Source organism: Pyrus communis, chromosome 1 (genome assembly GCF_041283825.1).
Source record: "Pyrus communis isolate YQ-2024b chromosome 1, ASM4128382v1, whole genome shotgun sequence".
NCBI lineage: Eukaryota > Viridiplantae > Streptophyta > Magnoliopsida > Rosales > Rosaceae > Pyrus > Pyrus communis.
The window spans coordinates 16,534,137-16,549,324 of NC_142565.1; the positions used below are offsets into that span (position 1 = coordinate 16,534,137).

Consider the following 15,188-nt stretch of genomic DNA (forward strand, 5'->3'; position numbering starts at 1 on the left):
GTACTATACGTTAAAATATTTTTAAAAACGTATTATTTAATAAATTATTAATATGTGTGAAAAAAGGAAAATTTTAAACGTGATTGATAATCTTAAGGCTAGGTATTGCTCTGCTTTTTTTAAAATTAAAAAAAAAAAATTTGCTGTGTTGTGAGAATTAACAATTGAAAAATAAAGTTGCTCAGTGTTTGATGAACCATTTTTTTTTTTTTTTTTGTAAAAGTACTTTTAACAGAAAAAGAGTGTCTAAGTGTTTGGTAAAATTTTATATAAATTGACACACCCCGACCGAGATCAGGGCGTGCTGGCCGTCACACGAAGGTGACGTAGCCATGTGCACGTGCGGAAACTAATAAAGTAGTAATATAAAAGTACGAATAAATTAAAAACTAGCATACAAAGTTCTAGAACAAGTGCTAGCATAAGTGAAACACAATTCAGAGCAGGTCTACAGCAGTCCAAAAGAGATTGCGACAATAGTACACCCGAAGGTGACCCTACGCTGGTGAGTATCTGTCAGAAACGCCGGAAAAGCCCTCTGGGGAAACCACCGAAACTGCTAAGCAACTAGAACTTGGAGGGGCGCAAAACAAAAGCGTGAGGGGCAAAAACAAAGCTCTTTGAAAACCATTTAGCAAAATACATTCTAACCCCTCGCCGTAAAACCTGTGTACTTCCCAGAAAATAATCATATATACGTACGTATAAAAATGTCAATCATGCTCAAGGGTATGCCAAACATGCTCAACAATGTGTCATGTCAAAGTCTCATAATGATATGCAAGTGCTCAGGTATGGTTCACATCAATAGCATAACATCTGGCAGCCGGAGTCACATAACGTGACCTGTACGGCTACATATAGAGCTCAAATCTCAAAATCAATAACTGAACTTGCCCACGAGTCGGAACCACCTAAAGTGGTCTGTACGACAAGCCTGGGTGTAATATATATGTACGCTTTAGTGCTACGATCACGTGAAGGCTGTGCGAATAATCGCGGGTCACCTACGAGTCGGAACCACCTAATGTGGTCTATACGACAAGACTGTGGACCTAACTTGGATCCAAGCTGAGCGTGTGGTGCGGGAGGTGAACATCACGTGAAGGACTGTGCCCTAATCTGGGCGGGAGCACTAACACCGGGGTGCAGGTTATGAGCTCTCTAAGCATCTCAAACTACTGCTGAATGTAAATATGAATACCACTTACCTGGCACTTACATGTGCGTCCACAGCACCCAATATGCATATATAAATGTATGCCACTACTAATGCATGTGATGATGCATAAACAATAATAATATGGTGCATGGCATAACGTAAATAGCCATTTTTAATCAAATTCTGGGAATATAAATGTATATAGGTATATACGGAAAACAAAAACCCACTCACTGATAAGTGGAAGGGTCGTAGCCCCCCTGCCTCGAGTGCGAACGCTCGTCCTCGGGGTACGTGTCACCTATATGCGAAATAACTATAAAAACGTTAACTTTAAAGCACATAACCTAACTTTCGTAATAACTTCTCATACATTGCTCAAAATGAACAAATGAATATACCAACGTGCTCTACACAACCTCAGGATCACAACCATATTTTTAGAAAAAATTTCCTTCGCCGCACGCGCCCCCACGCGCCGGCCAAGGCACGGCTACACGCGCCGGCCACGCGCAGGCACGTGTGGCGCACACGGACAGCGTCAACTGACGCCGTGAGGAATATTCTGTTATCTCTAACGGTATTCGTCAACGGCGTTAGGAATATTCCGTCAGATTTGACGGAATATTCCGTCACCTTCTCCGGCGAACCTCCAGCGACGTCGCCGGCGTCGGAAAACTAGAAAAACTTCAAACCTTGTTTTCTCGTTCGTTTTTCAACCATTTCTCATGATTCTTGGACCAAATTAAAGCCCTAGACTAGTAGAATCACGTTATACTACTTTTAAAGGCTAAAAACTATGCGATCATACATGTCTCAAAACTTAAAACTCGGCCAACTTCGAACCAAGCTTCTCCGACGTCAAAACACTTCCAACGAAACACTCCCAGGCTCCTAGGGACCTCACTAAGACACCTATGAGCTTCAAAAGTCCAAAAACATGCCAGAATAAGTTTGCATGAATAGTACTCAAATCGGAGCTTGTGAAATCGACGTGAAAACGTCGAAGTTCTTACCTGAAAATGGTACGATCGTGTTCCTCTCAGCCTCACGAGTCTGATGGTGTAATTAGTTCCCTCGATCTGCTATGGTTTGAGGGTTCTTGGTGTGTGTCCGTACGTTAATGGTGGATGAGAAGAGAAAGGGAGCTCGGGGGAGAGAGAGAGAGAGAGACAGGGAAAATGACAGAGGGAGAGGGAGAGTGTGATAGTGTGTGTGTGGCCCAACCCATGCCAACACCACACTAAACAACCATTAACGTGACAAAAACGAACTAGGGGCAAAGTCGTAATTTCACACGTGCGTTCTAATAATCCCGGGACGGGATGTCACATAAATTGTTGTGAATATGTTAAATGATTAAAAATGATATTTTATTTAACGTGATATAATAATTGTTAAATATGTGGAGGTATATTTGTCATTTAAAATTTTCATTAAATGGGTCTTGATTACTATGCTTTGAAAAAAAAAATCATTTTTTTAGAGGTATGGTAGATCCTGCTTTTGTTTTTGTATACTTCTCTACTGTCATTGACAGTATTTTTTTTCCTTCTAAAAATCACTTATTTTTTGTTTTACCAAAGACATTTAATGTTTCAGATTTTTTTTTTAATAAGCTACTTTTTTTAAAAGTACCATAATCCTAAATTAGCCCTTGGAGCCGATGAAGGAAGGAAATCCAAAGGTGAATATAGGATGATTCCCAAACACACCACGCATACAATATTCGCACCAATGATGCCACACCACGTCACCCAAGCCCAACCTAAACATGGAGAAATTTTTAGTTGTGATCGGAGCACGAGGGGTACATCACGTGTTTTTATATAAGTGGTGAAAAATTTTATTTTTTAAGTTAATAAATTTTTAACATATATATATCACCATTTATATAATAACACGTGGTGTATTATCTCATATACCGGTCACACTGAAAAAAATTTCCTAAACACGCGCTAAGATAATGTCATAATTGGTCAATTCTCTCCCTCGCTTTCCCTCTTTGTGTCCGTTCATCTTCCAAACCACAACAAACAAAATCCTGCTGACGAGGCAGCGCACCAATGACCAAACCCCAAAAGTCCCAAACCTTCAAAACCAAACCAAATCCAAATTTTAAAAAATATATACAATCTCAAATAAATAATCCAATTATTCGACTCGACCCAATCCTATCCAACTCAATTTTGTTTTGGAATTTCGAATATACTCTTCCCTTGTCGAATTGCCCAAAAAAATCATTGCATTTTTTTTTTTTTTTCTTTTTAAAAAGAAGACCAACTAATAACAAGTTACAATTATTTTATCTTTTGGACTTGGAGAGTTAACTCAATTTTGTTTTGGAATTTCGAATATACTCTTCCCTTGTTGAATTGCCCAAAAAATTCATTGCATTTTATTTTTTTTTCTTTTTAAAAAGAATGACAACTGATAGTAAGTTATGATTATTCAATCCGGATAGGTTATTGAAAAGTGAAGTAGGCATTGAATTGCATAATTTTAGTGTTTGCATATTCGCGTTCAGCTTTTCCTATTGATTGACGACCGTTGGATTGATCCAAAAATCGAAAGTGGGGTCGCACAATCGCACTACGTGCTGATTCGTCCCATTAGAAAATTCCATGATTTTATTTCTCCCTGTAAAATAAACCGGACAAAAGAGGGAATTAAGACAGCCCATAGCAACATCCTCCCCTCCAGTCTCCCTCCTCCCCCCTCCCCCCTCCCCCCTCCCCCCTCCTCCGCTGGACAGCATCTTCTCCGCTCCTTCTCCTCCGTATGTCTCCTTCTCTATCTTTCCTCAGATCTGACCTCCTTTTTTATATTTTGTCCTTATAAATTTCTCTGAATGTAGGGTTAGTGTTTTAATTTTTTGGTTTTTTTTTTTTCCAGATTAGGGATTTCGTTTTTCTAATTTAGGTATTTTATCCAAATTGTAAACATCATTCTGTTTAAACGTTGCTTTCTGTATGAATTCAGGTTGTCTTTAAATATTGATTGGCTGCTCATGTGTTTTTCCAGATTAGAAATTATAATCTTTTACATTGAATTTCTGTGTTGTGTATCTATCTCTGTATTTAGTGTGTGTTTACTCTCTAATCTGAATTTTACTGATGTGATGATGAGCTGCGTAATTGTTTATAGGACTCTACCGTTTTTGCATGGGTTTACAATTTCCACAATGTTTCGTATTAAATGAAGTTTGATGATTTATGCGATTGGTCACTAGTTCAGTAAGGTTGTTCTTTTGGGTACTCTCTGTGTATTTAATTTTCTGATAGCACTACATGAGCTTTGATGTTCTGTAAAAATGGATATCTATAGTTCATATTTGTCTGTTTCTTTTCCGGTTTCAGCAGTTTGTGAACGAGATAAAGTGTAAGAAATTTGGTTTGGACATTGCTTGGCGGGATTTGTAAGAGGGAAGAAAGAATATAGAGTTTTTCTGCCAGTTTTTGGGGTTCTTATAGGATTTGGTATTACCATTGCCTGTTCAATTGTCCAAAAAGTTCAACGCAGGTCAAATTTAATTGGACAGTGAGCAAAGAATCAAGGAATTCTGATACAAACCCAGAAATCAATTGAGTTTCTCTCATCGTTACTCAGAAAATTTGATCTTTTGCCTGGGAATTCTCTTTGGAGCTTGGATTGTTGACAGCTCTGCAACACCGAGTCAGATCTGTGCCTTTGGAGTTTTGGTTGTTGTTTCTTGTGAAGCTTAGACTTTTAAAACTGCATTCATGATCTGGCAATGCAATCTCAAAATCTGAGAATAATCCATCATCGAACGGACTGCGTTTGTATTTGACTGCAAGGCCGACACAATGGACCATGACGACTTTCGGACCATCTTAGAAAGTTCGGAAGTGGATATATGGACGTTCATGGACACTGCCATAGCTGTCGCTTCAGCTGATTATGGCACTGAGCTCAAGCACCGGAGGGATGGCATTGTCGAGCGCCTCTATGCCACAACTTCCGTTCCGCCTCAATGCCCAAACTGCGATGCTGATGGGCCTAATGGGCACAATGGTAACCAGCCCAAAGCAGTTTCACCGTACACTCCGCAGTCTGTTGGTGGAGATGGTGGTGAGGAGGATGAGGAGGAGTTGGATCCCTACGCAGGGTTGTTCGATGATGAGCAGAAGAAGATTCTAGACATCAAGAAGCAGCTTGAGGATCCTTATCAGGTCAATTTCTCTTTCTGTCAGTCTTCAATTCATTTCCTGTTTTGGTTTGGTTGTGTCTTGTCTTTTTTCGTCTCTTTATTATTGATTGTTTAAGCAACTTTGTTCATGTCAGTCTGAGGATACATTGGTTGAGTTGCTTCAAACTCTAGCAGATATGGAAATATCAGTCCAAGAACTTAAGGTAATTATGGGGTGTTCTTATTTATGCTCTTATAAATGGAAAAAACACTTCTCTCACCAATTATCTCTTGATTTGGTGATCTTAATTTTTTTCCTTCTCCAATTTTGAATCCCGCTCGCCATTTAATAAAGAGAAAAAAACTTCCGCCAAGTTTGTGATTTTTCGTTGTTGTTTGGGATTTTTAGGAGGCTGATATTGGAAAGCATGTGAGTCAATTGCGGAAGCAGCATCCAAGCGATGTTGTTAGGCGATTGGCAAAGCAAATTGTCAAGTATGAACATGTTTCGTTGCTCTTCACTTGTTGGTGGTGAAAGTCTTTTAGTTTCAACATTGAAAAAAAAATAAGAAGTTGATTTATTTTGTTGCTTTTTTGTTTTTACAGTAAATGGAAAGGTATTGTGAATGAATGGGTCAAGTTACATGGAGAACAACAATCATCTTCAACCATGGGTAAACATAAGATCCTTATTCCCTTATTAATTAATTTAATTCTGCTTCTTGCAAAAACTTCAATCGACGATAATAAGTTGGAATCCTGCCCTAGTTACTTTGAATCCTAACTCAAGTTGTTTGCAGTTGATGAAGACTCACCACAGCAGAAAATTCCCCACAACGGACTTCACCAGGTCAAAGAAAGATTTGTTTTTGATAAATTTGTGGAATATTCCGTCCTTTATTCTTACTTTCTAATATTCAGTTCTTTCGATTCTCAGGTTCCTGATTTTGCATACTCTCCAAATCCTCACAGTAAGTATAGAATCAGATTCTACACTTCCTCTTCGTCGTTTGCTGAAAATTTAGTTGTTTACAGTTTTATTTAGCTGGGTCTGTTTGTGTTACTATTAATCATCATCGTTTTCACACAGATGGGAGTTCTGGGTCAGACAAGAACAATTCAGAACCAGAACGCAAGTCAAAGGCAGTTCCTAGAAGGGATGCTCCAGCAAAACCTACACAATTGACCCCTGTGTCTGCTGCTGCTCCTCCTCAAAATGTATGGATACCAAATTAGAGTATTTAACTCTATGTTTGGATGCTGAAATTTTGAGGAAGATAATATAAAATTTGAAGCTTATGCTTCCAAATATAATAAACTGAACTCAACTAAGCTAACTAGTTCCGTTTATAGCTTAGTCGAGTGCACGTGTAAGTAATTTCAGTGCCGCATCATAACGTGAATTCCAAAACTATAATTCGAAACAAATTATTTCGACTGAGTGTTGTTTGTCACTTAATTGATTTTTGCAGAGACAGATGGGGCAGAAGGAAAGCAATTTTGACTCTGATAGATTGGCTTCTGCAAGAAGACGACTGCAGGCAAATTACAAAGAAGCTGAAAATGGTTGGGTCTTAAAACTATGGACATGTTGGTTTGTTTTTGTACGTTTTTGTTCATTACGTCGGTGTTTATGTTGGTTGGGCTGTGCCTTTTTTTGTGAAGCCAAAAGGCAGAGAACAATTCAAGTGATGGACATCCATGAGATACCAAAGCCGAAGAATTCTTTCATTGCGAGGAACAAAGGCGGCGGAGGAGGCGGAGGAGGAGGCGGAAGTGGCTCTCATCAAGGCAGGCATTGGTGAAAATGGGCAGAGCCTCTTCAGACTCGCAGATGTATAATATTATAATGCAAAAAAGGCTTGTGGGGATGGATTGGGTAACACGCACAAAAGGTGTTAATCTGCTTATCCTTTCTTATTCCATCTTCTTTTCTTGTATTAAGCGAAACAAGAAAAGCACAATTTTCCTCCTGTTATTATTATTATTTTTGCTTAATAAGAAACACAACATTTTTAATCTTCTTTTTCTTTTGCATTGGGGTTTGGATAAGACAATGGTGTCCCCAACAATTATGTTTGGGTATTGTTAGGAAAACTAAATTTGTAGATTAAATTTATAAACTAAATGATGTGTCACCAATAAGAAATAAGCACGTTAATCAAAGTTTAAGTAATAATTTAATCATTTACTTTTATTTCATTTAGTTTATAAATTTAATTCATAAATTTAGTTTTTATTTTCATGTCATTTAGTTTATAAATTTAATTCATAAATTTAGTTTTCGTAGCATTATCCGTTATGTTTTAAACGCGTTTTCAAGGATTAAGTTTTGAGAGAAATGTGCCGATGAGGGGATTTTGGGGTGTTTGGCTGGCAGGCTTTGTGGTGGATGGAAAGGTTGGTGCAGCCCTTGTGGACTTGCACTAGTCGCTCGCAATTAAGTATTATAGTTTGTTCTTGGTGGAGCCTTGGTAGAAGTGAAGTCAAAGGGAGAATTTTGGCTTTTCACGCTAGCCAAAGGATGAGAATCCTCGCCGAATTTTTGGACGATCATTTTTTGTTAGATACTGTTTGTGTTTAATTTAAATAAAATATTTAAATGATTTCTAGCAATATGATGACTAATAAACGGATAGGATGAACTGAGTCATCCGGGTAGAATCCTAATCCCTCATTGAAAGGATCGTTAGTTACGAAAAAAATGTTTTGGACTCGATTGGAATGGAGGACATTGTTTTACTTAATTTGGCCATATTTACAAGTTCGACTTTTCTGAATAACGAGTTCGATATAATCCATCTCATTGGGCAGTTTAATCCAAATCTCCACTCATAATGCTGTATATTTGAAAACAAAGAAAAGAGAAGACACATAACATAGAACTATTTACAGAACTTCAACCAAAGGTAGAACCTCCCACTAAAAGCCCACTACATAGGCAATAAAATATAGTTTTGTGGCCCCTTTGTACTATATTTTAGTAATATTTATCTTCACTTATAAGTAAAAATCTTATATTTGAATCTCGTAAATAGTGAGTTTGAAACCAATTTATTCTCTAGTCATAACATAATTGTATTGTTGTAGAAAACATGAAATAAAAAATAGAAAAAAACGTAGTTTCTGTTATGTTAACACTCTCCAATGACTCATCACATTTTGGACATGAATAACCCTCCACGCCATGCAATCTTTCCTTCAACATTTGACCCACCTTCGTAGGCATCCCAAGCAGTGGCGAAACTAGGAATTGTCAAAGGGAGTGGCGGAATTCAAAAGGATAAAAGGTTCCAAAAAAAATGTAGACAACTAAATCCTTTTAGATGGTGAACAATATTAATGTTATTCATAATTTATCAATATTTGCCGCGAGGTTTCATACTATGAAAACGTCGCATAATAGGCTCATTATCAATAAAAACAAAGTCATCTATCTCAATGTAAACAACCAAGCTATTACTCAACCATTGATCTCTCATTGAGCTTAATTGAGCTATTTCATGAGCCATAAATGGCAGGGTTTGGATTGCCAATGACAACTTAACATTTTTACAATGGGTTACAACTTAATATCGAACTCATTACTAAACGTTTTCTGACACTTTCTATATGAGTCGAATTTAAAACTTGAGTCATGCACATGTATAATATGATGGTTTTTAAAACAATATATTTGCATCAAAATTTTCTAATGCAATGAATATTATTTCATTTTTTGCATTGTGTAAATGGTAAAGTTGTGAGTCATGCAACAAACGTTTTCTGTTAATAACTAAGAAGGCCAGTCGGCCTAATTTCATTTCCATACAACCGCGCCCACAATATAAAAGAGAAAAAAAATCCCAGTGGAAAACCCTAACACTCCCCCGAAACTGTTTAGTAGCTTTCTCAGAGCATCCATGTGTCACGGGATGACTCTTTAAGCCTTCCGCCCGTGCGGCACTTAGACTTGAATACCTCGATGAACAAGCTAAGTAAGCCTTCGAAGCCTCGCTTCCCCGGATTGAATCACAAGAAAGCTAAGATAGCTTGGAGAATGCTAAAATCACCTAGAAGATGGGAGAAAGGAAGCTTTGTATTGAAACTTAGGAGAACTTTACAATTGCTTACCATTCTTGGATGCTTTTGGCCAAATGGCCTTGCCTCCTATTTATAGGCCTAAGTAACCTCCTCAATGGAGGGTTCTAGAATTCCCTACTTACATCCAAAAATATCTAGTATAGTTCTAGATCCAACTTGCCTAATCTAGATTGTTCTAGGTGAGGCTTGAATTTGTACACTTGTGTGGATTGTTCTGGAATGCCCTAGATTATCTTGAACGCTCCGCCATGTTCTTGATTTTTCCGGGATGTTCCAGAAGCTTCTATGAAGACAAGGCTTTATGGGCTTAGATATATGATGTCTTGGGCGTTTTCTTTGTTTGTAACATATGGCCTGTGACATCCTCCCCCACTTAAGCCGTCGACGTCCTCGTCGACTCTTGCCTCTCGAATGTATTAATCAGGTCCTTATATTGCCATAAGGACGTCTCCTTCTCCCATGTTGCTTCGGAGTATGGTAGCCATTTCCATTTGACAAAGTACTCCACATGCTTTGGTTGTCTTGGTCGCACCACGACACGCTTGGCTTCAATGCTCTCCACTTCTTTGTCAAATGCCTCCGTCATCAAAGGGGGTGCTCGATGAGACTCACCTCGGCTTGGTTCCTCATTGTCTGCATGATAAGGCTTCAAGTTGCTCACATGGAACACCGGGTGAAACTTGAGACGGGGTGGGAGTTCCATGACATAAGCGGCTTTGCCAACCTTCTTGATGATAGGGAATGGTCCCTCATATTTCCGCAACAAGCTCTTGTGCAAGCCACGAGTACTCTTGTGCTGAGACGCATTAAGCTTCACAAAGACTTGGTCGCCGGTTTGGAACTCCACATTCCTTCGCTTACGATCCGCCCATTTCTTCATCTTCTTTGAAGCCTTCTCCAAATGAGCTCGAGCAAGTTCGTGGGCTAATTGCCACTCCTTGGCGGTTTTGAAAGCGGCTGGACTATTCCCCGTGTAGCCAGTCGCGACCGTGTTCGGGGTCAAAGGTTGTTGCCCTATAGCTAACTCGAACGGACTTTTCCCTGTCGACTCCGAACGTTGCAAGTTATAAGAGAGTTGGGCAACATCAAGTAACTTAGCCCAATCTCGTTGATTGGCACTAACATAGTGCCGCAAATAAGTCTCTAACAATGCATTAACCCGCTCCGTTTGTCCATCAGTTTGGGGATGAAAAACGATGGAAAAGTCTAATTTTGAGCCAAGTAGCTTGAAGAGCTCCTTCCAAAATCTACCCGTGAAGCGAGCATCTTGATCACTGACTATGCTCCTCGGAACACCCCAATACTTCACCACGTGCTTTAGAAACAAGCGTGCAGCTACTTCGGCTATGCACTCCACCGGTGCGGGTATGAAAGTGGCATACTTGGTGAATCTATCGACCACGACGAAGATAGATCCACATCCATCAGACTTGGGCAGATGTGTGATGAAATCCATGGTTAAACACTCCCATGGTCTTAATGGGGTGGGAAGTGGTTCCAACAGTCCTCCCGGTTGCCTTTGTTCCACTTTGTCTTGTTGGCACACAAGACAAGTCTTCACGTATGAATCTACATCATCCCGCATTTGTGGCCAATAATAAGCATCGCTCACCAAAGCCAACGTGCGGTGAGTGCCAGAATGTCCTGCCCATATTGAGTCATGGCACTCCTTCAGGATTTCTTTCCTTAAGCTTCCCCACTTTGGGACGTAGATCCGCTTGCCCTTGGTGTATAGCAAGCCGTCTTCAAGCCAAAACCTTCTTGTCTTCCCCTCCTTGACAAACTCCACAATGTTCTTGGCTTGGACGTCATGTGATAAACCTTCTCGGACACGGCCCAAGAGATGGCTTTGCGGCTTGAGTACCGTAGCCATTAACTCTACTCGTCTACTTAGAGCATCTGCCACCACGTTCTCCTTTCCTTGCTTGTACTCTAGCTTGTAATCAAACTCCGCCAAGAACTCTTGCCACCTTGCTTGCTTAGGTGTGAGCTTTTGTTGGGTTTGGAAGTAGCTAGTGGCAGCGTTGTCCGTCTTGATGATGAAGGGAGTATCAAGCAAGTAATGCCTCCAAACTCTAAGGCAATGGACGATGGCGGTCATCTCCTTTTCATGGGTCGTGTACCTCTTCTCGGCATTGTTTAACTTGCGACTTTCATAGGCTATCGGATGTCCTTCTTGCATCAACACTCCTCCTATAGCAAAGTCGGAAGCATCAGTGTGCAACTCGAAGGGCTTACTAAGGTCGGGCAACCTTAGTACAGGCTCCTCCATTAGGGCCTTCTTCAACCTCTCAAAGGCCTCTTGACACCGGTCTGTCCATTCCAATGCCTTGTTCTTCTTAAAAAGGTCTGTTAAGGGTGCTGCTATGGCTGAATACCCTTTAATGAATCTCCGATAGTAGTTGGCTAGCCCCAGAAAGGATCGTAGTGTTGGTACCTTGGTCGGCGGTCCCCACTCTTGAATGGCCTTGATCTTGCCCTTTTCCATCATAAGTTTCCCCTCCTTTATCTTGTGGCCAAGAAATTCTACTTCTTTTGTGGCAAAGGAACATTTCTCCTTCTTGACATAGAGTTCATGCTCCCGAAGGGTCTTGAACACTATGCGCAAGTGCTTGACGTGCTCCTCCAATGTCTTGCTATAGATAACGATATCATCAATGTAAACCACGACAAACTTGTCAAGATAAGGATGGAATACCTTGTTCATCAATGTGCAGAATGTTGCAGGGGCATTGGTCAGACCAAATGGCATGACTTTGTACTCGAACGATCCATATTTGGTCACCATCGCAGTCTTCGATTCGTCTCCAGGGGCTATCCTTACTTGGTAGTATCCTGATCGAAGATCTAACTTTGTGAAGTACCTTGCTTCACCAAGTTGATCGAATAAGTCGGCGATCAACGGAAGTGGGTACTTGTTCTTGATGGTAATCTTGTTCAATGCTCTATAGTCGATGCACAACCTTAGGCTACCTTCTTTCTTGCGTTGGAACAAGACAGGTGCACCATATGGGGACTTGGAGGGTTGGATGTAGCCAGCATCAAGTAGCTCGTTGAGTTGCTTCCTCAATTCCTCCAACTCGGGTGGCGACATCCTATAAGGTGATTTAGAGGGAGGCTTAGCACCAGGCTCCAACTCAATCGCATGGTCGACCTCTCTCCTTGGTGGCAACTTCTTTGGCAGTTCCTTAGGCATCACGTCCGCAAACTCCATAAGGACTGCTTCCACTTGTTTCGGCAAAGGTCCGTACTTCTCCTCCCCTTCATTCAACATTAGGGTTGCAAGAAATGTGGCCTCGCCTTTCTTCCAGGACTTGGCAAATTGAATTGCCGACAAGTGCTGGGTACACTTCTTGGCTTGCCTCTCCAATGGCACCAGGCAAGGTTGTCTTCCGTCGTCCAAGATACAGAAAATATTGTAGAAGGGAATGGGAAAGGCTCGTACCTTGTCCATGAACTCTAACCCAATGACTACGCCATAGTCGTCCATCTTGACTATGGTGAAGTCGATCTTTCCCTTCCATGCGCCAATGTCTACTTGTACATTGCGCGCAATTCCGACAATGGGGGTGGCAGCGGAATTTACCGTCTTCACGCTACCGGGCTCCTTTGTGACTCGGAGGCCAAGCCTTGTGGCTTCCTCTGACGTCATGAAGTTGTGGGTTGCTCCCGTGTCCACCAACACACGCGTTGTCTTGTCACCAGTCTTGACGTCGACGAACAATGATCCTCCCTCAACTTGAGCCTTCGGTTGTGGGAGGATTGTTTGGATGGCATTCAGTAAACGAATGCATCCCATCCTTGCATCGTTACTCTCCTCGGCCTTGTCCTCCTTGAAAGCCATGGCCTTAAGGGCCTTCTTTTGTGGGCAATCTCGCATCATGTGAGGGTCGTCGCATAAGTAATAAGTGGGTTGCCAAGATTTACCCTGCTCTTGTCATGCTTATCGGCTTTCTTCTCCTTCGGTTTGCTTGTCTCAGCCTTATCCTTCGGCTTATGTTCTCCCCCACTTTTCTCATGGTTACCCCTCTTCCCCGTGGACTTGGAATCACCTTGGTGGCTTGATTTAAACTCAATCAAGGATTCGGCGGCGGCAATGGCATCAGACAATGTTTGCACGTGCCTCCTTTGTAGTTCGAGTTTTGCCCAATTTTGCAGTCCACTCATGAAGTACATGAGCTTGTCTTCCTCTAACATGTTGGGCACCTCGAATAACAAACTCACGAAGGTGTTGACATAGTCTTTGACGCTCCCCGTTTGCTTGAGCCACCTTAGTTTCTCCTTGGCTTCGTACTTGGCATTTTGGGGATAGAAGTGCAACATAAGATCTTTCTTAAATTCATCCCAAGTGGTGAGAGAGAACGTACCTTGCTCAATCTCCATGCTCCGACGACGCCACCACATAAGGGCATTGTCAGCTAAGAACATGGTTGCCGTTGAGATTTTGGACTCGTCATCTTCAAGCTTCAGGTACTTGAAGTATCGCTCCACGTTCCACACGAATGTGTTAAGCTCATTTGCTTCTCTTTTCCCATTATAGGATTTGGGTTTAAAGGAGTCGATTACCTTGGAGTCTAATGCCTTGATTTCCCTCGGCCCTTGCACGAATTGCTTCACGACTGCTTCTTTACAAAACGCCACATCTCCCTTAAGTTCCCTTGTGTCTTTTATCTCTTCTTGGAGCGCCACAAACCTTGCCTCTATGTTGTCAAGGTGAACCTGGACTTCCCTCCGCATCTTGTCTGCCATGGTGTTGAGGGCGCCAAGGAGCTCATCTCATAGCCCTTCCACCAATCCACGCAGTTCATCCTTACCATTGTCCACCATGGTTTGGATTTCCTCCTTGTCGACAACGTCCTCATCAAGTCGAGTATCGAACTCGAGTATGGTTCGTTCCACCTTCTCGAGTCGCTCCTCCATGGTCTCCATCGATGCTTGCAAGTCCTTTAACTTTGGCTTGCTCTTGGCAACGTCTTGGACCTCGGCAGTACGTTCCCTTAGATCGGAGACTCCGGACACCATCTCTCCACTTGCCATATCCTACTTTCCTTCAAGTGATTCACGAACTAGGCTCTGATACCAGCTGTCACGGGATGACTCTTTAAGCCTTCCGCCCGTGCGGCACTTAGACTTGAATACCTCGATGAACAAGCTAAGTAAGCCTTCGAAGCCTCGCTTCCCCGGATTGAATCACAAGAAAGCTAAGATAGCTTGGAGAATGCTAAAATCACCTAGAAGATGGGAGAAAGGTAGCTTTGTATTGAAACTTAGGAGAACTTTACAATTGCTTACCATTCTTGGATGCTTTTGGCCAAATGGCCTTGCCTCCTATTTATAGGCCTAAGTAACCTCCTCAATGGAGGGTTCTAGAATTCCCTACTTACATCCAAAAATATCTAGTATAGTTCTAGATACAACTTGCCTAATCTAGATTGTTCTAGGTGAGGCTTGAATTTGTACACTTGTGTGGATTGTTTTGGAATGCCCTAGATTATCTTGAACGCTCCGCCATGTTCTTGATTTTTCCGGGATGTTCCAGAAGCTTCTATGAAGACAAGGCTTTATGGGCTTAGATATATGATGTCTTGGGCGTTTTCTTTGTTTGTAACATATGGCCCATGACACATGGTCCATGGCAGCCAAGCACGTCCGAGCAAGTATGCCTGCAGACGATCAACCTGAGGTGGCTTTCGTGGCCGACGCAGCTGCCGAACTCGACAGGGCACAACTCAGGAGCTTTTTCGATGGACCAGATGGGTGGCTAATTGCTCATGGGTTTCGATTTTCGCTAAT

The 15,188-nt window shown here is 41.5% G+C and overlaps 1 protein-coding gene across 4 annotated transcripts; it reads left to right on the plus strand.

The window, feature by feature from the left end:
- Nucleotides 1-3,784: 3,784 nt before the first annotated feature.
- Nucleotides 3,785-7,331, plus strand: LOC137720188 (putative mediator of RNA polymerase II transcription subunit 26c). 4 transcript variants are annotated; one of them, XM_088699189.1, is made up of 10 exons: nucleotides 3,785-3,941; nucleotides 4,525-5,355; nucleotides 5,468-5,536; nucleotides 5,722-5,807; nucleotides 5,919-5,986; nucleotides 6,113-6,162; nucleotides 6,250-6,283; nucleotides 6,403-6,530; nucleotides 6,785-6,878; nucleotides 6,978-7,331. In XM_088699189.1, the coding sequence occupies exons 2-10, from the start codon at nucleotides 4,990-4,992 to the stop codon at nucleotides 7,115-7,117; spliced, it is 1,035 nt and encodes a 344-aa protein (XP_088555315.1). In that variant the 5' UTR covers nucleotides 3,785-3,941; nucleotides 4,525-4,989; the 3' UTR covers nucleotides 7,118-7,331. The 4 variants fall into 4 exon arrangements, with proteins under 4 accessions (XP_088555315.1, XP_088555314.1, XP_088555317.1 ...); XM_088699188.1 differs by having other exon boundaries at nucleotides 3,787-3,941; nucleotides 4,522-5,355; XM_088699191.1 differs by lacking the exon at nucleotides 3,785-3,941 and adding an exon at nucleotides 4,185-4,403 and having other exon boundaries at nucleotides 4,522-5,355.
- The last annotated feature ends 7,857 nt before the right edge of the window (nucleotides 7,332-15,188 follow it).

Excerpts from the sequence above, each read along its gene's own strand:
- LOC137720188 (XM_088699189.1), top strand. The coding sequence starts at position 4,990 with ATGGACCATGACGACTTTCGGACCATCTTAGAAAGTTCGGAAGTGGAT. Across the intron at positions 5,987-6,112 it reads ACAATCATCTTCAACCATGG|TTGATGAAGACTCACCACAG; the intron begins GTAAACATAAGA and ends AGTTGTTTGCAG. Across the intron at positions 6,163-6,249 it reads CCCACAACGGACTTCACCAG|GTTCCTGATTTTGCATACTC; the intron begins GTCAAAGAAAGA and ends TTCGATTCTCAG.